Raw genomic sequence first — 24155 nt, forward strand, 5'->3', positions numbered from 1 at the left:
GGGAATGGTGATTCCATCACTGCCCTGGGCAGCCTGTTCCAGTGCCTGAAAACCCCTGAGACAGCTTCTGCTTGTCTCATTGATTGCTACTTGAGAGAAGGGAGCAACAGCCCCTCTCTGCAGCCTGGCAGGGAGTTGAAGTGGGTGAGAAGGTCCCCTCTGAGCCTCCTTTTGTCCAGGCTGAGCCCCATCAGCTCCCTCAGCTGCTCCCCATCACACTTGTGCTCCAGCCCCTTTCCCAGCTCCGTTCCCTTCTCTGGCCACACTCCAGCCCCTCAGTGTCCTTTCTCTAGTGAGGGGCCCAGAACTGGTCCCAGCAGCACTGGAGGTACCTCAGCAGTGCCAGCACGGGGGGACAGTCACTGCCCTGCTCCTGCTGCCACACAGTTCCTGACCCCAGCCAGGGGCCATTTGCCTCCTTGCCCACCTGGCCCATGTCCAGCTGCTGTCACCAGCACTCCCAAGCCCTTTTTGTGCCTGGCAGTTTTCCAGACACTGCCCCAAGCCTGGAGCTCAGGACCCGGCACTTCACCTTAATGAGCCTCTTCTAGTTGACCCCAGCCCATCAATCCAGCCTGTCCAGAGCCCTCTGCAGAGCCTTCCTGCCCTCAGGCAGGTCAGCATTCCTGCCCAATTTAGTGTTGCCTGCAGGCTTGCTGAGGGTGCATTCAGTGATGAGTCCAGATCATCAAATACCGCAACAGGAAATTTTACTTTGACTTCCGTGATTTTCCTGTGTTTCTCTTTTTCCAACCCAGTGTATTGCTGATGGCCAAATAAGCACTTTGCTCGTTCTGCTTGCTTAACTCGTGCAATGACACCTTAGTATTATAATCTGGAATTTATGTACTGATTCAATAAGCATTTTTTTTGTCCCAGTATGATAGAAGGATTTCATATTTTGTATAATGTGCTATTGAGATAGCTTTTAGCTGAAGTTTCAAAGGTGCAAAGGCATGACTACAGATTTATGTTTGCTCTAGTCCACCTGCAGGCTTAGGCCAGAGCTTAATACTGGTGTGTATATGTATATATTCATACTATAAATACTGCTATAAATATATATATACATAATATAGATTCTGCTATAAATACTGGTCTTTTTCAGTTGCGTTGATTCTGTATGTTCTTCAGAACCTCTTGGAATTATTGCATCCTCACATGGGATGACTTTAACTGGCAGGGATCTTATAAAACCTAGTTAATTTTTGTGTTCTATTTATGAGGTGTCCTAGAAGTACATTACAAAATTAAGTAATTCTCCTGTGTTACCTAACAAGCTGAGTTTACCTAGCAGCCAGTCACAAAATAGTCATATAACCTTGTTTTTAACCAAACAATTTAATATTAAAAAAGCAAAATTTGATTACTAAAATATGTTGATCTTTATCATATTAATATCAATGGCAGGTTAACAAGCTAAGGCTAGTTAAACAACCTCTGAATTTCCATGTAGCTCGATACTTCAACATTGTTCACATCTGAAAATGCACTGTAAATAATTGACCAGCTGCATGTGTTAAAGTCCTTTTAATAGATTCTGTATGTATCCAATATGGATCAAATTTTAATTTGTATTGCCACGTACAACTGGGAGTACTGAAGCTCGCAGAGCAATTAGCTCTTAAAACTGGAGGAAATCAATTGTACCTTCTGCCTCAGCTGTTCTCTCTGCACAATGGGAAAATTTGGTCTGTGCAAGAAGCCCAGCTCTCCTCATGTTTAAGAAGTGTGGAATAGTTTTATGCAGAAGACAAATTATATCAAGGACTTAATTCTTTCACCAAGATGTGTGTTTGGGGGGGGTTAATAAGTTATAGACAACAGCAGGCATTTGGTATTTTGTATTTTGGTAGCAAGTTTTAAGTGGCCTCTGAACCCTGGTATGGAGCAGTTTTAAATTCAGTGAAGTTTTCTCCCACTCCTCTTTAAGGTGTGTCCAGCACAACTTGTAACTCGTGATCTCTTCTCTGCTTCCTGATTATTGATCAAGTGAGTGTCACTGGCATGTGAAGTCAGGTGGAATTTAGTGATTAATATACCCAGAATACCTACCTTGAGAACCTCATTTTTTATTTTCCATATGAGTATAAGTTTAAAATGGACTGTAGCTAAAATACAGGATTTCTCTTGATCAGTGACTTTGCTCAGTCTACTCTCTTCCTTTGCCTTTGAAATAAAGCTCGTTAAGTAGAGGGTTTTATTATCCAATTGCTTCCTGTAACTTTAAAAGCTATCCAAAGGGAATTTTTATATTTGCTAGCTGTCAGAGAGTTCAAAGGGACATCTTAACAGCTTGAAAATTGAGCTGGATATTATTTTGGAGGAGTGAGAGCAGTAAGTATGTTTATCCTGGCAGATGTGAAACTGGTTAAGTGCATATAACATTCCATCCTCTTTGGGAGAGGTGAAGAGCGGCTGAGATGTCACATAATTTGATGTGACTTTGAACTTTGCTGTTAGCACAGCACACCCTACTGATGTTTTTTTGAAGTGGAAATGTGTTCAAGGGCACTGTTTTTAAGAACGGTAGCCACGGGAAAAGAGTTGCCAGCTGAATTTCTGACGTGCTCTTGGTTTGGAATCTGTATTCCTACATATCACTGCAGATTAGTCAAAGGTTGAGTGTGTTGGATTCTTCACGTTGGATTTATGTGTAGCTGTTACTGTGTCTGCTGCAGATTGTTGGAGTAATAGTTTTGCAGCCTTATAAAAAGTGTAGTTTATTCACAGCAGGTTTAGAGCAGAGAATTTGTGACATAAAATGTTACCATATGTAGTAGACGTAGGTATAACTGCAGACAGGTTTGTTTGGTTAGTGCACTGAATCCACAGTGCTACAGGAAAGATGGGGGCTTAGGCTGTGATAAATCATTCCTTCAGCATGTCTTGCACACAGTCAGGGAATCTGGAAAGGAACACAGAGATGGGGGTGTCAGAGAAGAGAAATCGTGGTTTTTCATACAGGTGTATTTTCATACAGGTTTAATACATGTGAAACAGTTTTTATGCCTCTCTAGTGATGCTGTGCAAGTGCTATAGATTAAGATTATAAGAAACAGGTTTCTCCTATCTGTCTTTAGAGTAATGAGTTTGGTATCATCTCTTCTGATACAGTAAACCTTGATGTTGGATCCTATGGATAAAAAAATGACAAGCCCTAAAGATGTTCTGATTTACATATACAGAGGTATCTTTGTTCCCAGCATTCTGACAGTCACTATTCATTATCCAGAGATTCAAAATCTCACAGTCTCCTTTAAATTTCTAGCTGTGTCATGGCACTTGCTATGAGTAGCTGGTTACTATGTTCTGCTTCTGGTCAGACCAGGTTGCTCCAGTTGGGTCTTGAAAACCTCTCAAATATAGACATTGTGCAACCTGTTAGTTCTGCAGCTCGAATGTCCTTGTAAGAAAGAGGTTTTTCTTTACATCCAGCCTGAACTGCTTGTTTGGATTGTGAGTCCATCTTTTTTTTCCATCCAACTTTAAAATGTGTTAAGTGTGGGCCATCTTTCAGTAACAGACCGAGACACTTATGGTCTTTCTCATAACAACCATGAAATGGAATTTGCTTAGCACATGTTATATCCAAAATATATCTTACTGTATCTTAAGTGGTTTTGGAGTGGCCGGAATCTTGATGAATGAATCCTGAAGTGATCATACTAGGAACTGTTTCCCCCCCTGAATAACCCTTGACTGTGAAGGACAGTTTCCACAGACTGCAGTGAAAATAGAATTAAAGTTTGTTTCTCGCTTTTTCAAAAGCAGGGAGGTAATTATCTAATGTACAACTTGTACTTATTTGTTGACTGAGTATGCAAACCCTTTATTAAAAGAAGTGCTATCACATTTCAGCAAGTTTTTAAGGTATTGTATCTAACTTTCATTGTTACTGATGTTTCTTTGGTTTAGTTTTTGCTCAACGAGCAAATAGCGCTGCAATTATTGCCTTTACAATTAGTTGTTAGAAGTGGTTCATGTGAGCAAATCAAGAAAGAATCAGAGGGGTATCTGTGGGCTGCATTAAGTGCAGGAAGTGTCTGTGCAGGAATAGTCACATAAAGGAACTGTAAGCTGTGTGAAATTCATTTTTATGCTGCTCTTCAAGCAGGTCTTGTGTTGATATGTGTTCTTTAGCTGCTGCTTTACAAGTGAGTTTGTAATTTAGTCATTGAATAAGATTTCTCTTGTAGCTTGGAATAATGCTGTAGAAATCATTACCAAGAGTACAGATAATTTCTGAGGCGAGGAATGATGCTGCTCCTTAGCTGTGATTAAAAGCTTCTGGTTCCTGTGACTTGGAGCTGTTACTTGAAATAAGAATAATCTGCAAGGACAGCTTCTGTTGCTTCATCTGCAAAATTCAGACATTTATAATCTACTTTCCATTCTTTTCCTTTCTTTCTTACCCTCCTCTCTTCCTGTACCAGCACCCTTATTTTGGGGGGATTCTGAGCCCCTGGCTTGTTTTAAATCACATTGGATACAGTTTCACCACCTCTCACGCTGCACTTATCAACTATCACTCTATGTCCAGGTAGAGGTGCTCTAAATCATTCCTTAAAAAAAGATTTGCAGTAATTAAGAGGCTTTCTGGTTTTGTCCTATTATTTTTTCAGAAACTGTGACGTGTGGTATTGATACAAAATAGTATCCAATTGGTGATGTAATTATTTTCCCTGAGACAGACAGACAAGAATTTTTAGCACTAAGGAATTGGTTGGGGAGAAATCCATAAGACCTTCAGCTCCCTGACTGTGATGGGAATGCTTCTGGAGTTCTAAACAAATATTACTCTGAGGTGGAGCTTTTGAAACCATATTTAGCTCTGTTTTATACCCAGGTTATTTTTTCATAAATATAACAAGTCTTTGAAGCATCTACTCAGCATTATTCACACTGTTGTGCTGTGCTCTCTGTAATTATATAGCACTGTACAAACAAGTTAATACTAAATCACTCAGTGACATGTATCAACGAAATTAGAACAGAAATCTGCTGTATTTTATTCCTAGACAGACATTGCCTTCATTAAAGTTATTTCTGTAAGTGTCTCTATCTTTAAAAGTCAATGTATATGTGATATTGGAACGTGAATTAATATTTGTCAGCTTCCTTAAATTTAAATAAGAATGAATGTATGCACAGCTTTTGCTCTCACAGGCCTGGTGGGCCTTTCATTAGAGTCTTTTCCTTGTCTGCATTCTTCTATGTGCCTTTAGAAGATGTGTTTCAAGATGATGGACACACAAGTTCTGTTGCTGTTTGAGCCTTGTTTTCAGAAAGAATAATTAGTATTTTTCTTGCATTAAAATCCTGTCACTACTTAAGCACAGCTTATTTGCAGGTGCTTTGGGTGTAAGTGAATAATTTGCCCCCAAGTGTTCGAGATAAGCTGAACAGCCTTCAGAATTTAACTGAAACAAAGTATCTTTATCAGGAAGTTGTGGGTTTGATATATGAGACATACTGTTGACTTAAGAAAATATCACTCAAATTTAGGAGTATTCCTGAGGCACAACTGGAAAATCCACAATTGGAAGGGACTGTAGTTGTTAAAGCACATTGAGTTTCGCTGTTTGGAGGAGGTTTTGCTTGCAAGTAGTGTTTGATTTATGTTTGTTCTTAAGGTAATTTGCTTTCTTTCAGAATGCAGGGACATCCTGCTCCCTGTGATCACAAAAGAGCTGAAGGAATTACTGGAACAGAAGGATGATCAGCAGCTCCAGGTCCAAGAGAAGAAGCACTGTGTTGAATTACTCAACAGCATCCTGGAGGTTCTGAGCTGTCAGGACCCTGTGAGTATTGATGGTGATGGAGGTGGCCCAAGTCTGTAGTAAGCCTGAGCTGATTAGGTGGTAAATTATTGATGATGATTAATCTCATTTAAATTTTTAATACGAGTCAGTGGCAAATTGAACTTTCCTCCTATTTTTCATAAACTTAAAATTAAAGGGCGGTTGAGGTTTGAAAGGTGAAGTACTGAAATCTGAGCAACACGATGGAGTTGAAGACGTCCCTGCTCATCACAGAGGGCTGGATCAGGTGACCTTTCAAGGTCCCCTCCAACCCAAACTATTTGATGATTCTATGATTATTCTAATTATTCAGAATCAACTTCAAATTTCATTGTGTTTCTTTTAGAAAAAACCCTTGTAGTCTCTGAAACAAAGGCTTTTCCCTGTATAGATGTTGCAGGTGTGGTTTCAACTTCCATCACTGTCTGGGTAAAACAGATTATTTTTTGCTATATTACACTTGGAGCCTGTAGTTTCTTTCTCAGGCTCCCGAAATTTTGGGACACTGCAGAAATTGTGATCTGGGTTGTTACTTTTTTCTCATTTCAGAGAATATTGAATTGATTTTTCAGTCCCTCACTTTTTAATGAGCAGCAGGTTATTCAAGGAAGTTTCTCAGTAATCTGAGGAATTTATTCTGAGAAAACCTAACAATTAATTACATTAAGAAAGTTGTAATTTCTCCTGTGAATACCTGCTGATTTTTTCTCAACTATACTTTTCTGATACACGTGTTCAAAATTTGCAGACTCTGGATAAAGTCAAGTTGTCATTTTAGAAGTTTTTCACTGTGGATTCTTGGGTCATTTCCTAGTAATGAAATCATTACAGCCATTTTCTTACTTTCATCTGTTTGCACAGGGAAATCTTTCCATGTGTATCATGAACTATTTTCCTCATTGTTTTAGATGTAAGCACTTGAGAAGGGATCAATACAAGATGGTACTAAAGAGGCATTAAAGAGCATTTGAATTTATAAAGAACATTTGAATATATAAAGAACATTTGAATTTGCAATGGAGTTCTTCAGAGAAATGCTGGAAACATGACAGGGCAAAAATCGAAGTTATCAGCTCCTAAGGCTGTAATGTAAAGCAACAGGTTTTGTTACTGTATCCTTCAAAAGGCAAAACACAGTCACAAAGCAAGATGGTGTAATACTTTCTACATATGTACCACATAAATTAAGTTTATTTTCAAACTTAGCAGTTGCTGTCTACAATAACATGTCAAAGGCTCATGAGGGCCTACTGACAGTATGGGTTTGTAGCTCATGTTGGTGTGAGTGAGAACATTGGGCAGAACAGCAGAGGAATGGCTGAGAAGTTAAAACACATGCATTTAGAAAAACCCAAATATATTGACATTTGTTCAAATAGTTCAATAGTGTCTTTTAAAGAAGGTAAACTGGAGGTTCCCTGTGAGATGGGAACTGGTGGCAGTTACCAGCTCTTTGTGTTTGCAGTAAATACTGATGGATTTCTGATTCAAGGAGAGAAGTCCCTTGGATGGATTCTAAATCCAACAGTGGTACCAGGATATGCCAAACCCTCTGCAGGCATCACATTCCTGAGTATCAGAAACATCACAGAATAGCTGGGACATCAACAAAAGAACCAGATGCTTCTGTTGCAAAAAGAGCACACCCTGTCATGCCTTCTGGCAGTACAGCTGCTGATCAGAGACAATATGGATTTTAGAATATATTGAAGTACACGTCTTCATATGTAAGAGTGGGTTTGTAACTACAACAGGGAATGTGTGACTCTCACCAGCAGTTTTTTTCCCCTTCCTCGACAGAGAATCTCTGGGCCACGGTCTCATTTTTTAGCTAAATGCTGATCCTCCTTCAGTACTAAAAATCTGCTTTGGAGATGACATATCTGAAGGAGGAAAAAAAGAGCAAAAGGAGGGAACACCTTCAGTACAGCAATATGAGACATCACACAGTCATGTGTCCCTGAGAGCCAGGGCAGATTTCTCTGGAGTGTAACTTTCCAGCTGAAGTGAGAAATCTTGTTTTAAGGCTATACTTCGTGACCTGTAGGCAAATGGAAAAGGTTCATTTTATGGTCAGGTTATTGTTTAGGCAGTTTCCTTCAGAATGCCTTTTTTCAGTGTGATCTAGATAGAGAGAATTGCTTTGGCAATTAACCAGATTTTTTTCATATGGGATTGCACTTCAACCTTGAGATGAAGGCAATTTTCTATTCAACAGCTCATTTCCTGTAGCTCTCAACCTCTTTCTAGGAAAATGAATGATTTGACCTGCTGGGGGAGGAAACTTCAGGCTTTAGCAGCAGAATCACTTTACAATATTGATAACAGCAACATCTTGTCCTTCTTCTGCTATTTCAATCTCAGTAGGGAAATCTGATTTTGGATCAGCATTTAAAACTTTTTGTCTACTTAACTTTGATACTTTTGGGTTTGATATATTTGGTGAAAATCACCAGAAATAGAACGTTCACAAAGGACAGGGAAGAAGCAGCAGTAGCTGTTTTGTGTTCCATGTGATCAAAATTTATACTCTGAGATGATCTTTGAAGCTCTCACAGACTTTTTGAAGAGTGCATTTCCTTTATCAAAGAAAAAGAGATTTTTTTCATGTTACCAGCTCTGCTCTGCTGTTTTGCCTCACATCCTTTGGCAAGTGGGAACTTGTGAACCATCAGACTCTTGTGTTCAAACACTGTTTTCCTCAGCTGCTGCCTGGCTGTTGGTTCTGCAGGTAGCAAGGATGTTGTTAAAAACATTGCTTTATGTTAAGGACTTTATTTATATGAATAGACAGTCATCTCAGTGAGATATTACGTTTGATTTTAAATTTCCTCTACAGCAAACAACTTTTGGATATAGATGGCATTGTTTTGACTGAATCGTGTCTGAAATTAACTTTGTAGCTTGAGATTGTGCTTCAAGCACCTGTAAAATAGTTAAATCAGAACTGCAATTAAGTCATTGATGAAAGTCAGGGTGAAATCAGTGACTTTTTCTTTCTGTTTTAGTTAAAACCTGTTCCCTTTTCCCTCTTTACAGCTTTGACATGTACAATCTGACAGTCCTTCAAAAGGTGACTTTGCCTCTAATCTGACATACCTCCTATGGCTTAATACTTAGTGTATCAGAACAAGTTCTTATTTATAGTGCTTACACAATGAAATGTAATGGTAAATGCTTTCTCTTGGAATCTAAAGTCAAATCTTGGTTGAGACTGTAAGTGCAAGAGAGATGAAGAACCTTCTCCTGTTCTGTGCACCGAGTCAGTAACTGGCAGCAATTGCATTTTAAGCTGTTTAGCAAACAAGCAAACAAGCCTGGAAGCCTTTTAGAATTGTACAGAATTTTTTAAAGCATTTGCCTGACTTATGGCAGATCTTAAAACTTTAGCAAAAGAGAATTTCAAAGGAATGTAGTCAGGGAAAACCTGCATGTTCTTTTAGGGCCTGTTACCTTAAGATCTTCTGCAGTCACTCTTCAGTCAGATCGATGCATGATTATGAATTATGATTGAAAAAAATCATTATCCTTTTACATGTGCCTTTATTTGTACATATGTCAGAGAGGGAATATGAAGTCATAGAACTGGGTGCACCAGGGAGTGAACACACTGTCTCTATAGAGTTATAGAGTCTGCTCTGTATGCAGTTATTTTCCTCTGTGGCAGCCCACACAGTGCTGTGTTTTAGACTTGTGACCAAAACAGTGTTGATGATGGAGCAATTAAAGTTTTAATTACTGCTGAGCAGTGTCAAGGCTTTCTCTGTTTCTCCCTCTGCCCCATGCAGGGAGGAGGGTAGAGCTGGGCAAGAGTTTGGGAGAGGACACAGCTGGGAGAGCTGAAATGAATACACTGAAGAGGTGTCTCAAGTACAGGTTGTGTAATATTGCAGTTCCAAAGGAGCTGTTCAGGTACTCCCTGTGTGCCCCATCCAAACAAAAGAGCATTCCATCGGGATCTGAAGTGCATGCTTGACTCTGAGACAAGGGAATTGCTCTTGCTTTTGTCCCAGCCCTGTTAGAATCTTAAACAGAAGATGAAAGCTAAACCAAGCAATAGCTGTTACCCTGCACACATATTTTTAAAGAAGAGTGAAATTTGATTTGGATTGGGTTTTCTGTTAACTGATCTCTGTGTGCCACCCACCCCAACAATGAGCCTGCAGGTGGTTGAGCTCTGGGAGAACACTCCCCACTGCTGACATGTGTGAGCTCTGATTGTTCCCTGCCTTGGTCACCCAGCAAATATCAGGGAAGACAAGCACACATTTTTGAAGGCCATACTTCATCAAATGGAATAGCACAATTCCTGTTTTCCAAGGGAGCATTCATATATGGTACAAGTTGTTAATTAACTTCTGCAAAAAAAGTTATGTTTCTTCAAATGAGCTGAAGCCAATTGATGGTGGGTTTTCCCATGTCATCCTTGTGAAGAGAAACATGATCTAAGAAAGGAGATGTTGCAGTGGGTTGTTAGACTTTGCTCTGAAGCTAGAAACTGGAGGATAAAAGCTGAAATCCTGTGTATAGACAACGTGTGAAAATACTTCTTGTTAATTTAGGAGTGTCAGTATTGAATGCCTAATTGTTTCTTAGATTTTCAAGAAGAAAGGGAGTCTCAGTTTCATAAAGGAACCGTTTTAATTCATTTGCTAATGTTTCTCTGAAAATTCAAAGGTCTAGCAGAAAATAACCTTTCCATGCTTGAGCATATCTAATAGTCTTGCAGGAGAGGTGTGTTATGTGCTGTGTGTGAATTCAGAGCAGAGCTCCTCTTTAATAATGGAGTCACGGCTAAATGTTCAAACCCATTATGTGATGGCCTGAACTGTTACTAATAATGGTGTAGCACATACTGAAATGTGCAAGTGAAGTTAAATTATATGGCCCCTCATCTCTGAATCTAAAAAAAAAAAAAAGGAAACTAATGAACAAATTAATTCCCTGTGCAAAGCACTGCTACAGAGTTTATAAGTTTTGTCTGTTGATATATATATATTAATTCTAGTGGTAAATAATATTGTAAGAACAACAACAACAAATGTGTCTGCTGTGCAGCCACTGTCAGGTGTAGTCTTGTTATAAATCTGGGACTGTACCAGAGAAACTGAAACTTTAAGGAAGAAAACACCAATCACAAATTATTCTGCGAATACTTTGTTCATTTATAGAATATAATGACTTCTGAAATGCTGTGACAGCAGAGAAATCATTTAAGCTTTTGTGTGTTACAGTCAGAGGACACAACAGGACTAAATGTAATAGTAAATAAACTGCCAGATGTGAGGAAGGTCCCTGTTGCCAAGTGTGAACCCTGATCCAGGTTAATCAGAACAGGAGAGAAAAGGGAGAAAACATTGGATGTCTCAGAGGAAAAAGAGTCAGAAGCAGTTTCTCCTGGGGTGTTATTGGACCTCAGACACCTAAACCATTAAGAACTCCCCATGGCTTCTGTGACTGTGGTGTTCTTTCCAAACTGTACCTGACATGAAATAGGTGCCTTGTTGGTACAAGCTAATTAGCTTTTTCTGTTAGAAATCTGTTTAGACTTTTTCTTTCTTTGTTGCAATCTGGTTTCCCCAGCTGTCTAGTGATCAGAGTAAGGGCAGTAAAACTGGTGAAGGTAAGGTTATTCCCATTTGCTCAGTGTTTTAAAATAAACAATCAAAGTCCTTCAGGCAACAAGAGCAGTACTTGGGCAGTGGGGCTGAAGAGCTGACCCTGATCAGCTCGTGCCCTCCCAGAGCTGCAGGGTTAAAGGAAGATGACTTTATTCTTTAAAACTATACCCTTTATGACTGCAAGAATATTCCTGAGCTCCTGACTGCCCTGAGGGCGCTGACAATTTGCTTTAATTAACTGTTACCAGGGTGTTGCTGTTGAGTTACAGACTATTCACTTACTGGGGGGAACACGAGTCCCCTGAGCGAGGGATGGGAAGTGACTGCTGGAAACAAAAAGCAGTTGTGGGGTGGATGAGGCTGAAATTGGACTGTGCCCCTTGGAATGAGAATTCCACTGAAATGGCTGCAACTAAGGAGCAGTGTGAGCAAGAAGAATTAGTGCTGCTCTTGCAATAGGGTTGTTATGTCTTACGACTTGAACTGTCAACATGGAAATATTTACTTTCTTCTTACTTTTGCAAGAGATGTGGTTTTAATACCAAAACTCTGTTTTGTTTTTTTTTTTCCATTTACAGGCTTCAACTTATCACCATATTCAAGAAATAATGGTGCAGTTGTTACGCACAGTGAACAGAACTGTTATTACAATGGGGCGAGATCCCTTAATTGTGAGTAATATTTTAATGTGTTTCTAATGCTTTGAAGCTCATTTTATAGTTATCCTGAAAAAAAAAAGTAAATATAGCATTTTTGGAGTCCTTGTTTCTGAACTTGTGTTTTTTAATTTCAAAGAAAAGGTCTCAAGCTTTGCTCTTTTTTCACTCAACTGTGCCACCGTAGTGTCTTTTGAAGTGTAGTTGTGAGATTTGTATGTTCTTTAAAAGAACAAATGATAAATCTGAAGTTAATTGATATTTGCAAAAAGAAGAATGTCTTACAAATCTACATAAAGGGCACACTTGAATACATTGAGAACAGTGTTTCCACTAACCCTAAGTGGCCTTGTCTGAGTAAAACTTAAAAAAAAAAACAACCCAAAACAAACCATAAAGCTGTTCAAAATAATTTATATAAATAATTGGCAGATGGAAAAACCCCTGGAGATGTGCTGGCACAGAGCACACACCTGAGACTTTTTGGGGGACATTCCATGGTTTAAGAGTTACATTCAAGGACAGATTCTTCAATTTATTTAGATTTAAATGCACATCTTCTGAGCTCTCCTCCAGATTTAGACTATTTGTGGGAAGGTGAGAGAGCTGTTTCCGTCAGGAATTCTGGAGCTTGCCCTTCAGACTGTGCTGATGGGAAGATGTATATTAATGGTTTGTCTTTAAGAATTTACATTATTCTGCAAAATCCACGAGCATCATCGACTTGATTGCTTTGGCCACGAGGTACATTGCATGTCTTTTGAACTGTGCTGTGTTTCCCTGGTTATTTCTGTTGGAAAACCAAAATACCAGTTTTAGGTCATTGCCAGCCAGAGCATGAGTCTCCTAACGATGAGTCTCCTAACGATGAGTCTCCTAACGATGAGTCTCCTAACGATGAGTCTCCTAATAACTGAGTTCTTCAAAGGAAATATTTGCTAGTGGTTGCTTCAAACTCCCTGCTGGTCCATCTGCAAGTCACAGAATTGTGGCAGCTCTTTGTCAGGGCTTGGTCTGTTGTTGTTTGTGTGGAACCCTTGGGCATTTATCCACGGTCACAACAGCAAATGGTTTGGAATGAAGACCAGTGAACCCTTCAGTTGCCTACAGTGTTTTCTGTATCCCTAGAAAGTGTCAGGGATGATTTAATCAATCTATTAAGGAGGATTTCTGGGTCCCATAAACACCACGGGAAGAAGCAAAACAGAGCTGAAGTGATCCTGCCTAAAAGATCCTTCTCATTAGGAAACCATTAGGAAACAAGCTGCTTGCAGTAAATTGAAATGGCTTGGAAAATCTGTTTCTTTTTTTTTTTTTTGCCCTCTTATCTACTGTAACTTCTTCAGCTGTTTTAACCTAAAAAGAACAAATTCAATGTGACTTTTGAAATGCAGTTTTCTGGATGCTAATTATGCTCACAAGCACCTATGCATGTGTGTTTCTTGGGCATTTTAAAGGTTTTTCACAGCAGAATTCCAATAAACTACTGAGTTTCCTACAGCTGAGGCAACACCTCTCGACAGAGAAACCTTTCACATATGAAGAAATTGTTTGTAATGAACAAAATAGTCTTTTGCATTCAGAAAGGACTGGCAAAATAAGTTTTTCTTTCATGCTCTGTGTACTGGCTTTAGTTCCCTGGGTTAATTTTCAGGTTTGCTTTAAAACATCTTGAGAGGGTCAAACTTGCTGAAAGCCTGAATGGTTAATTTTTAAAAAATGAAGCAGATAGTCAGAAATTGTGTCCTGCAGAATGTTTAGGTGAGCTCAAGTTGCTGAATGTATCATGAACTTGGCAGGTACAGGTGGGACATGTGGAATAGCTACAGTCAGAATATGTAGCTGATGTTATACAGGTATGAGAGATCTCAAATGGGAACAAATCTGTTACTTCCAGGAGAACAGAAGGTTACTCTTTAGATTCTTGAATCTGTCACTACCTTTGTGAATATTGCAAGTATTTTTATTATCTTCTGCAGTGTGATTTTCTAGAATTTGAAAACAGTGTGGAAAGCAATGCTAATATTATGTTATACTGATAAAAACAATGGTTCCAATGTACAAGACCTGTAATTCCTTGCACATTTAAATGCCTGGAACTGGATAGATTATTGGATTTTGTTCTCCTGAGGTTGCTTTTACTTTTTGGCAGGGGTAAGCAGGTTAATTTTCATATTCAGGTGTCCTTCTCACAATCTTCTCTCTTGTTGGCAGAGAAGGCATTAAAATGATTTTGGGTTCCAGTTGCCTTGATCTCTTCTTGCTGCCAGTGCCAGTTGGAGGCAAAGGGAAGGGACTGCCTGTGCTGTGTTCATGTAATTACTGGCAAGAGTTGGGCTCGGAAGTAAATAATCCCTTCAGGAGAAGGTGGTGGTGGTGGAAAAGTAATTTGGCTCTTTGCAGCTGCTGCAGAGAAGACTTACTTAAGTGCCACTCTTGCCTTCATTGTGCTGCTTTAGAATTTGAAGGTTTTAGCAGCTGCTTGGTTGTTTTCACGCTTAAAAATCCATAAAACCTTGACTGTTTCTAGCTGTAGAAGTGCTTCTGAACTTGTGAAAAGGGACGAGTTTGCTGTCTGAATATGGCTATTCAAGCTTTATCTTGAATATCTTACGAAATTTAGACTTTTAGTTGAAGGTCATTGTGATGCAGTGAAGTCCTGCAGGAATTATGGAAGTAAGACATAAAACATGAGAGCACGGAGAACACAACACTTGTTTTCAGTCTTGGCTTGATTAGGTAAACAGAAATATCATAAATCCCTTAGTACTTCCAAACTTCATTCTTCTCACAGTTTCAGTTTAGCACGATGAAATAAGTGTAGCCACGCCACACAGAGAGGTTTTTAAACAGTATTTATATACACTGTTGTGCACGTGAAGACTTTGCCAAAAAGAAAACGGTGTGCTCTGTTAAGCAAAGCTACCCTAGAGCTTTCTCTGTGGGGAAATAACGACCAGGGGAACTCTTTGGAGAGCTGCTGGGGCTGGAGAATCCCATATATTCAAATATACTCGTGGCCTAGCTAAAAGCTACAGATGTTTTGTTCAGTATTTCAATTTAAATCCCTGCTCTACCTGGAAAAGCTGCAGAACGATTCCATAAATGCCTGCTAGTTTTCCATTCATTTTTCTTTTTCCAAAGAACAGCTGTTCACCTCCTTTGTAACCTAAACCTTTTTTATTATTAATTGACTCCTGAAACCTAATAAAACATCTCATTTTATTGCAAAAGATAACATCACATTAAAGGGCCTAAATACATACAAAACATTCATTAGAGAATAAATTTCCCTAGGAAGATGGTTTGTATCTAAGCTGGCAGGACTACTGAGTATTGTGGCTTTTTCAAAAGAGCTGTAGTGCAAAAAACTGTCAGAAGCCCTACATGAACTGCTGTTATATGAGAGAGAAATCAGTATTTTATCCACACATTCTTAATTTTTAAAGAAAGTTAGGTTGGCTCCATAAAACAACAATTTCAAACACAGTAATTTTGGAATATTTCGTGTTCTGTGCAATGTTTTATAAATAGCATGTTTTAGTTGTCATTTAAATACATATTTTACAGAAGGCCCACAATATGTTTTAGTCAAGTGCTATCAGGTAGCTGTGGTTTGTTTCTCATTGACTTATGGGGTTTTTTGGGGGTATTTCTAGATTTTTCCTATTCTGGGAGCTGGTTTTAGGGATTACACTGTCATTTTGTAAATCACAGAAGGTTTTCGTAGCCAGTTCTCTTATCTTCCAACATCTCCCAGTTTCTATTGCTTTTCCAACCTTGACATCATAAATTGCATAACGTGTCTCTGGTAATTTTTTATTTCTTATGGGAATTGGTAATTAATTCTTAAACTATTTAAAAAATGTCGAACAATAAGAGAGAAAACAATTCTTACACATTACATTTTTATACAGCCAAGATCTTCCAATTAAGTGTTACGAAGCTCTTAAATTTTAGTTATTTTGTTGCCAGGATATACAAATTTTTATGTTAAATCTAAACAAACCAGTAACCAAGCATTACCTTTGTGCTGATGGATCTTGGCTGATGCATCCACGACACCCCCCCACTGTTACCTTGTAGTGTGACAAATAGTCTTTTGTTCCAATGTTCCCTTTAAAGTTTTATGGAGAAAGCCTTTTGTGTGTGACAGACTGGGGATAATAACTCCTGGCATTTAGTAGGTGTGGTTTGATTGTGAAAATATGATGCTTTTTCTTTGGTAGGGATAATTCTGCAGCACTTTTGCTTTATTTTCAGTGAAATTATTGTGGGATTCCATGAAATGCCTATTAGTTTTCAATTAATTTTTCTTTTCCCAAAGAACAGCTGTTTGCTTCCTTTGTAATTTAAATGTTGTTTGTTATTAATTGACTCCTGAAACCTCATAAAAACATCTCATGGTAATCAGAGCCTCAAGAAAAGGAATGAGGGAGCTCTGTATTTTAGATAACCCCTGAGTTTGGATCTGATATATATTTCAGAATTTGACTCTGGCTGCTCCTGCTGACAAAAAAAAAAAAAAAATCTCCCTTGTTGTTCTGAAATCTTGAAATAGAGAAGTCCAGGACAACCTTCCTGAAGGAGAGTGCTTTAGCAGCACTGGAATTTCATGTTCCCTCCCAAGGAAAACAGATGTCTTGGAGGGGGTGAGTTTGAGAGCTGAAGGCAGAGAGACAAATGACTGTTCTCCCGCGGCAGCAGCGGGAGCTGAGGGTCCAATCCCTGGATCCCTGCAGTGCTTCCCTCCTGCTGCGGGTGCAGATGGCACAAAGGGAATTTCATATCCCTGTGGGGCTAATCCAGACTTTCCCGAGGGAGAGGGAGCTGAAAAACAATCGATTTGAGAATCTGGAAGGCAGAAGCTAATTTTGACTGAGAGATTAAGGATTAAAAATCACCCGCGGTTCTGAAGTCCAGCACGCTCAGACATTAAATTATAAATCCTGTGAGCATTTATACCAGTGGAGTTCAGTTTTTCAGGAGCACTGATGCCTGTTCAGGCTGTAAGAAAGACTTAGAGCCTTATTTGCAGCTTCCTTTGGTGGCACTTTCTTAAACCCAAGCCAATCTCTCTGTTCCTGCAGAGTTTTCCTGCCCCCAGGAATTGGTGGGTGCTCTGTGGTGAACCAGGGTGCTGGGGTTTGTTTAAATCGAATCATCTGGACCCTTTGAAGATACAGTGAAGGCATCACATGCATTATGTGTGCAAACCCAAAGTCAAATAGCTTAAAAGGAGGATTTTTTTGTGCTTATTAACCAAAACAAAGACAAAAAGATTGCATTCATGTAATAAATTATTAAAAATCAGTTCACTGCAGAAAAAAACTTCTGGTTTTACTACTGTTGCACCTGTTGGTACTGCTTATTATTATACCTTTGCCACAGAGCATATTAGTCTTAAATTGCTGTTTTAATACACAAGAATAACTTAGACACTAATAAATCCTTCATTATATCAGTTATAGAGTACTTGAGTGTAATATAGTGATGTGTTCTGATGCAATAATTTAATTCTTACCTTTGTTGTACCCACAACCTATTACTGAAGAGCTTTTCTGTCTCACTAAATCCATTTTTTTGCTGGTAAAAATTAATTTCCTTCTGAAAAGCCTCTACAATAATGATAATTTTGTGCCTGTCATTTATGTACTCACTGAACTTAACATGGAATTGTTTTTTAAAAGTGTCAGTCCCCTCAAATTTTGATAAATTAAGCCATGACATACTGCATACTTTCTTCTAAAAGACTAGTTCTATTAAAAAAAAATAAATTAGTTCTTCCAGACAAAATTCTTCTGTGCAAAATTGGTTTTAATGTGTTTTCAAATGTGTAAGTAACCCTAAGTATTCAAGGAACAGAGAAGTGTACAAAAAAATGTACAGACATTTTAAATTAACATTGCACAATTAATACAGTATGACTTAGAAAAATAGGATGCAGGGGTTAATCTATGGAACACCCTGAACCAGGGTCACTAAGAAAAGGTCTGCAGTACATTCCACTAAACTTGCTTCAGGAAACCTTTTCCCCTTTGCCCCCCATATGAAAGGTGACCACGTTCTCATGGGTAAAATAATAGTATAATCAGCCCTAAATTGGGTTCCATTGGCATTCCCTGTGCTGGCTGGTAAATCCATCGGTTTTGGAGGAAAGAAGTCACTGTACTGACACTTGATAAAATCTTTTCAGCATATACAATTGTTTGTGTAATATAGATAAGCTCATTAAATATTCTTTTTATGTCCAATTTTGTGTCATGTATCGACTTACATCTTAAGGCCAAAAAAACCCACATCTTGGGATATTTTAATATAGTGATACAGTCTTAAAAGGACAGACTGGGCAGGTGCTTCAGTAAGACAGGAGCCAAAATAGTCATTCCTCTTTATCCAGCAATTGTGTGATGACATCTGAGGGATTGTGTCCAGTTTTAGGCTTCCAGGTAGAGGAAAGACATCAAATTACTGGAGGCAGAGAGCCAAGCTGCCTGTGGGCTGCAGCAGGAGTGTGGGAAGAGAGGCAGTGAAAATTGGGTTTGTTCAGTCTGTAAGAGGTGAAGATTTAGGAGAGAGGTCTTGTGTTATCCATCCTGTTCTCCATCCTGCTCTTCCTGAAGGTGCTTTTGGACCGAGCGAGGTGTGACGGGCTCCAGGGTCACACTGGATGTTGGGAATAAAAACTGGAGCAGCCCCTCCCGAGGACTTTGGAATTCTTGTCTTTGCAGAGACTCAAAACTCAAATTCACTTAACCTGACCGTGCTTGAGTAGGGGTTTCAGACCAGAGTTACCACAATCTTCTCTTGTTTTGTGGTTCTGAACTTCTTCCCAGAGAAATCTCTTGAGTGGCTGAAACTTCTGAATGGGGGCTTTTTATAACGAACAAATAAAAGGGCAGAGTAAAACTTAAAGCAAAATTCCTTTTTTGTTGTTGTTCAATATTAGAGGAATGACAGCAAGAAAAATATTTCAGTGGGGACGTGAAATAATGATGATTATCTCCTTTGAGGAGGGACTTGTGTGAGCAGCATAGGTTTCCCTGAATTTGTTCTTGGTGGTGTGGTTTCTTCAAAGATCAATGAAGTTCTTCCCTTTTAGTCCAAGTTTTTTATAAAGAGGAAATGAAGGCTGTGTCACATGCTTACCTTCATCTACCATGTTTGTTTTTTTTTTTTTAAAGTAGAGATTTGAACCTTGCTATTTTTGGAAAGTTGGAAAAAAAAGGTCTTTAGAAAGCATATGAAAGTGTCCTGGGAAAAAAAATGAGAGAGCTTCCTTTTGAAAGAAACAATTTCTCTTTTGAAAATGGTATCTTCATGCACCTTTATTCAGTGAGATGATTTAACTAAATTCAATTATTTTGATTTTTCAGATACCCTAATTAAACATTCTTTACCTTTGTGGTTTTGTAATAGCACATTTCAGGCCTGTGCTCCCGAGCTCTTTCTGTTCTGGTGTCTTGAAATATAAAAGGAGGCAAAGGAAGTCAAATCCACCAGAAGCATTTTCTTTTCATCTTTTTTGTTTTCCTCCTTAACTCCTTTTTCTCTGCAGCTGGAGGATCAGGTGGTGGCTTCTGAGGGGAAGCTGAAGCTGGATCTTGCTCTGCATTATCCAGTGTTTTCAAAATCTGGTGAAATCTTCCTTCCTGTTGTCTGAAGTCATATTCTACACTATGGAAAAATGAAGAGATTTAAGCTAGTAAGTGAGAAATTCCCTCTTTAAAAAACACCTGGAAAGGATGTTTATCTCATCAGAATAACTTGGCATTATTCAATAACAGAACATGGTGAAAACACAAGGGTGTTTTGGTTTCTGCTTTGACAATAAATTCATTTACTAATTTTTTTTTAAGGGAAACCTTTTACTTTATGTGACTTAACAACTCCAGCATTTTGCCCGAAACAATGGGAGAAAAATTAAGGGAGAAAAAATGAAAATGTACCAGAATGACCTTTCAATACATTTTATTCAAAGGTCAGGTTTTGATACCATAGTCTAACAGTCACATGCTTGGAATTAATTAAAAACTCTCACATACTTAACTCTGTTAAATGTGAATGTCCCCCACTAGGAGACAGGCTAGGAGCAAAAATCTATGAAAGTGAGCCAATATGTAAGTCTTTGAGATAAGTGGTGTTAGTTAACAGCAAAGTAGAACTCATTTTCTCCACTGAAACCCCTAATTATTATTAATGTCAAATGAGAGCCAGGATGTTAATTAGATAACAGCAGATGAGTGCATAGAAATCAATGTAAGGTTAAAAGAGTCAGCGTGGACAGTGATTAAGCAGGACTGTATTTTCTTTATTTCAAGCATCTTTTCTGGCCAGGAGAGTGGGTTCTATCAGCTGTGTCTGCTGGGGAGGTTTGAGGAGGCAGGGGGAGAGTAGAAAGGTGGTATTTTTCATAATCCAAGCACAGTCTCAGGATTTTTTGGGATGTTCCTTCAGGCCCTGAATTGATTTTGGCACTGATTAGAAGAAACCTGTAAAGTTAGTAAATATGTGTATTTCAAACACTATTTTTGTGAGTATTTTTATGTATATAGAAATCCATAAAAATTGTTAAATAATTCTTTAAGCTTAACTAGAAGCTTGTTGGCTTATAATTCACGTGTTTGGGGGGTTTTAATGAAATAATACAACTCAGCTGGTGAAAAGAAAGCAGTAGGATTATTCTGATTAAGAAAAGCTGGAGAAGGATCTCTGAACAAGAAGCAAGACATAATAAATATAAAAGAGGTAGAAGAAAGTGATATAAAATCGGTGTCCCTGGCATTTTATCAGCTTATTGCTAAAGCTGCAACTTAATACTTTTCAGTAGTCAAGAATAGTAAATGTTGGGTTTCTGGCACGCGTAAAGGTGGCATCTGCTCCTAGTCCTGTTTTCTGCCCTTCTTCAGAGTTTTTAATTTCATGTTGGAGGGATCATCTCCAGAGGCAAGAGGTCAATTCAGTCTTCATTTAATACTGCCCGTGAGATGCCCAGATAACTGTTTTTGTTTGCTGCTTGCATTTGTTTAGTATTAACAAACATTTGTGTTACACGATCTACATTGAAAATCCCAAGTCTGGAATCCCTGCTGGGGAGTTAATAAAGCCAAATATACCGTCACTGTTAGGCAGAAAAGCTCTTTATTACTTTCCTGATCAGTGTAATCCACACTGGGGTTTATATGAGATTAGTGCATTGTTTGACTCAGGGTGTGCTTAAACTGTGTGTGATAAAGACGGTTCAGTGACAGCAACCCCACATCCTGCATCACTGATGAGCTGGGTTCTTTAGGAGCAGGAAAACTGGGAGCAAGATAAGACATTTGATTCTACAATTAATGAAAAGAGTGATGCTGTGTTAGGGGAAAAATACTTGCACAAACCTTTAGGCTACATAAAATATAAAAAAATTACATGGGTTTGTCTAGAGCAAACACTGATAATTTCTTTTAGAATATTGACTAAATTCAAATGTTAGTCACTCAGAATTCTTTTTTCATAACCTCATCTTGTGGAACATTTCTGTAAAGTGAAAACTGTTGTTCCCTCGCTGTCTCCTGTTTCTCTCTCAAAACTAGAAACTTTTTAGAAAACCAGTGTTCTGTACATGTTCTACTAATCATTGCCCTGCAAAGCCTTCAGGCACCATTATCATTACCAACTGCCCAGGAAATCAAAAAGGCACATCAGTGTTTTCTTATTTCCTCTGTCCCTTTCTTTGGATAATCGTGCCATTTGTTCAGGACCTTCCCTGCACTGAAACTTAAACCCACGAGAAAACCATCATGGTTTATTCTTCAGCCTCTGGTAAAGGGTAGTTTGTACATAATTTTTAGAGAGTGACCTGTTCGTGTCTAGTCCAATCAAAGACACAGAGATTGTTTGGTCAGAGATGATGACCAAGCAAAGGAAATCTTTGTCTTGGATCTTCCTTTTTATACAGATGCAGTCTTTGCTCTTGGATAAGTCATGTTACTTCCATGGTACCCAGTGGGCTATGAAGATGAACAGCTTTGATTCAGAGGAGTTGTGGTGTTTAATTTGTGATGTCTTGGTTACTTTGGGATTTCACTGCCAGAGGTTTAGGACATCAGTACCTGGCTGAGTTGTGTGTTGAACAACAGGTTCCAGTGCTATGTTCAGTTTATTAAATTCTTTAGCAAATTTGGCTCGTGTAGAAGATGTGGTGTGAAAAACACTTCCATGTGGGTATTTTCTATTCCTTGTATCCTTTAAAAAAATTAGTTATATTGCTTGCAAACTGGCAAAGATAACAGTCTGTCATGTTCTTTGTAATAAAGGAAAAGGTTTCAACCTAAAAGAGAAAATCTTTTACCATTTATTTTTGTAAATACAGTCAAGTAACCTAAGATTTGGCTTCTCTGCCTCATAACTGAGGCTGCAAAGATGAGATAGTGTTTATAAATTAGAGGAAGCCTTATAAAATCCCTTGCTGAGTGGACAAACCACATGCAGAGTACAACCAAGACTTTGTACCTGCTGGTTTGGGGTGGATGGTTGGGGAGCTGGAGGCTCTTACAGTGTCTTTTTACAGACACAGTGTTTGAAACATGTACAGCTTCCAGGACACAGTGCTGCAACGTTTTTTTAGTCAAATTGCACTCTCTTAAATTAATAACAGATAGCTACAGGAGTGAAAAGTGTGGGAGTTTAATTTTTGTGAACTGTAGCTGTAGCTCACTGGCACTTGGAGAGCTGAGTGTTTATCTTTTTCAAGATCTTAAATGTGTTACAGAAATCCCAGCTTTAAAAATGCAACAAACAGAGGAATTTCATCCTCAGAAATGGCATCAGAGGTTTTGAAAGCGTAAGTAAGAACGCTGTGAAACCTTAGTGGGGAGTTTCCATTTGAATTCTCAGCCAACACCAATATCAATTGTTTTCTGCTTGGGAAACAAAAAGAAATACCTCATACACACCACTTGGTGTGTTCTGTTAAAAACTGGATTAGTCACAGCTGAGGCATTTATGGCTGTGAGCAAAACATTGGGTTGTTCAGTGGGAGGGAGATCCAGCCCCTGCAGAACTGTGGGAAGGAGGGAAGTACCTGTAGATGATGCAGGCGGTGTTCTGGCAGGTGCTGCAGTTGTTCAGGTCTTGGCCAGTGTGGTAGAAGTTACGCCTGTAAGAGACAGCAGCTCGTGTAAAGTGTGTTTAGAGATACAGCAACGGGTCTCTGAACCTTTTATGAACAAAAATTCACCACTTCCATCATCCTTACTAAAAATTCTGGTGTCAAATTCTAAGTTAGACGGTTGCTTTAAAAAACACAAACCCTGCGATTCTTGTCTTGCATCTTTCCCACCTCGCACTGTTTTGGGCTGTTTCAGGATTCTGGTTGTTGGTTCTTGCATGAATATTTGTTATGAAAACACTTAGACATGCAACTGTTTCTTACAAACCCACTTTAAAGTGTTTAAAAATTCATGGGTTTGGTGAATCAGTCTGATCTTTACCCTTATGCTTTCCAGTCTTTCCTCTTCCTGTGTTTCCTTACTTGAGTATAACCAAGTCAGATTTCTGCTGCTCATAGCATATAAATTTGGAGTGTTGAGAACAAAAGAAAAGGGATTTTTATACATAACACCAACCAGAGCTGAATTATTTTTATCAAACTATTTTTTATCAACTGTTAGAAACAGTTAGAAGTTGGTGGTTCATTTAGTCTGAAGGATGAGTAACTCACATTTAACAAGTTTTGTTTGGATTAGGGGAGAACAGTTGGTACCAAAATAAGTTCCTGATTGTTTTGGAATTAAAGTGGAAGTTCTCCATGTGCATCTATACATCTATACAGCTTTGAATGTTCACTGTCACTGCTGGATGATTCTGGCAAGATGGATTGAAGCTTCTCGTTGAATCTCAGTATCAAACTTCAAGGTATTTCACCAAATTTTTCTTTTCAACCCTGTGATAACTCAACAGAAATGGATTATAAATATTGCTGGATAATCTGACTGTGCTTCCCTGCAAATTAAGCTTTGCTACGGTCAGATTTTTCAAATGGAAACCTGGATTTGTAATTAGAACTTGTGCAGTCTCTCATCCAGAAC

General features: G+C 38.7%; 2 protein-coding genes across 2 annotated transcripts in view; one reads left to right on the plus strand and one right to left on the minus strand.

Moving 5' to 3' along the window:
- Positions 1-24155, plus strand: part of DOCK2 (dedicator of cytokinesis 2) — a 169284-nt gene that overhangs the window by 57578 nt on the left and 87551 nt on the right. Inside the window, exons 26-27 of the mRNA XM_017825591.1 lie at positions 5656-5804; positions 12004-12096. Of these exons, the coding sequence (XP_017681080.1) occupies positions 5656-5804; positions 12004-12096 (242 nt within the window). The remainder of the gene's footprint in view (positions 1-5655; positions 5805-12003; positions 12097-24155) is intronic.
- The window catches only part of FAM196B (family with sequence similarity 196 member B), a 30236-nt gene continuing 23969 nt past the window's right edge, over positions 17889-24155 (minus strand). Inside the window, 2 exon segments of the mRNA XM_017825661.1 lie at positions 17889-19758; positions 23150-23224. Coding sequence (XP_017681150.1) covers positions 19572-19758; positions 23150-23224 — 262 coding nt within the window. The 3' untranslated portion in view covers positions 17889-19571.

The sequence above is a fragment of the Lepidothrix coronata genome, unplaced genomic scaffold (genome assembly GCF_001604755.1).
Source record: "Lepidothrix coronata isolate B3197 unplaced genomic scaffold, Lepidothrix_coronata-1.0 Scaffold121, whole genome shotgun sequence".
Classification (NCBI taxonomy): Eukaryota; Metazoa; Chordata; class Aves; order Passeriformes; family Pipridae; genus Lepidothrix; species Lepidothrix coronata.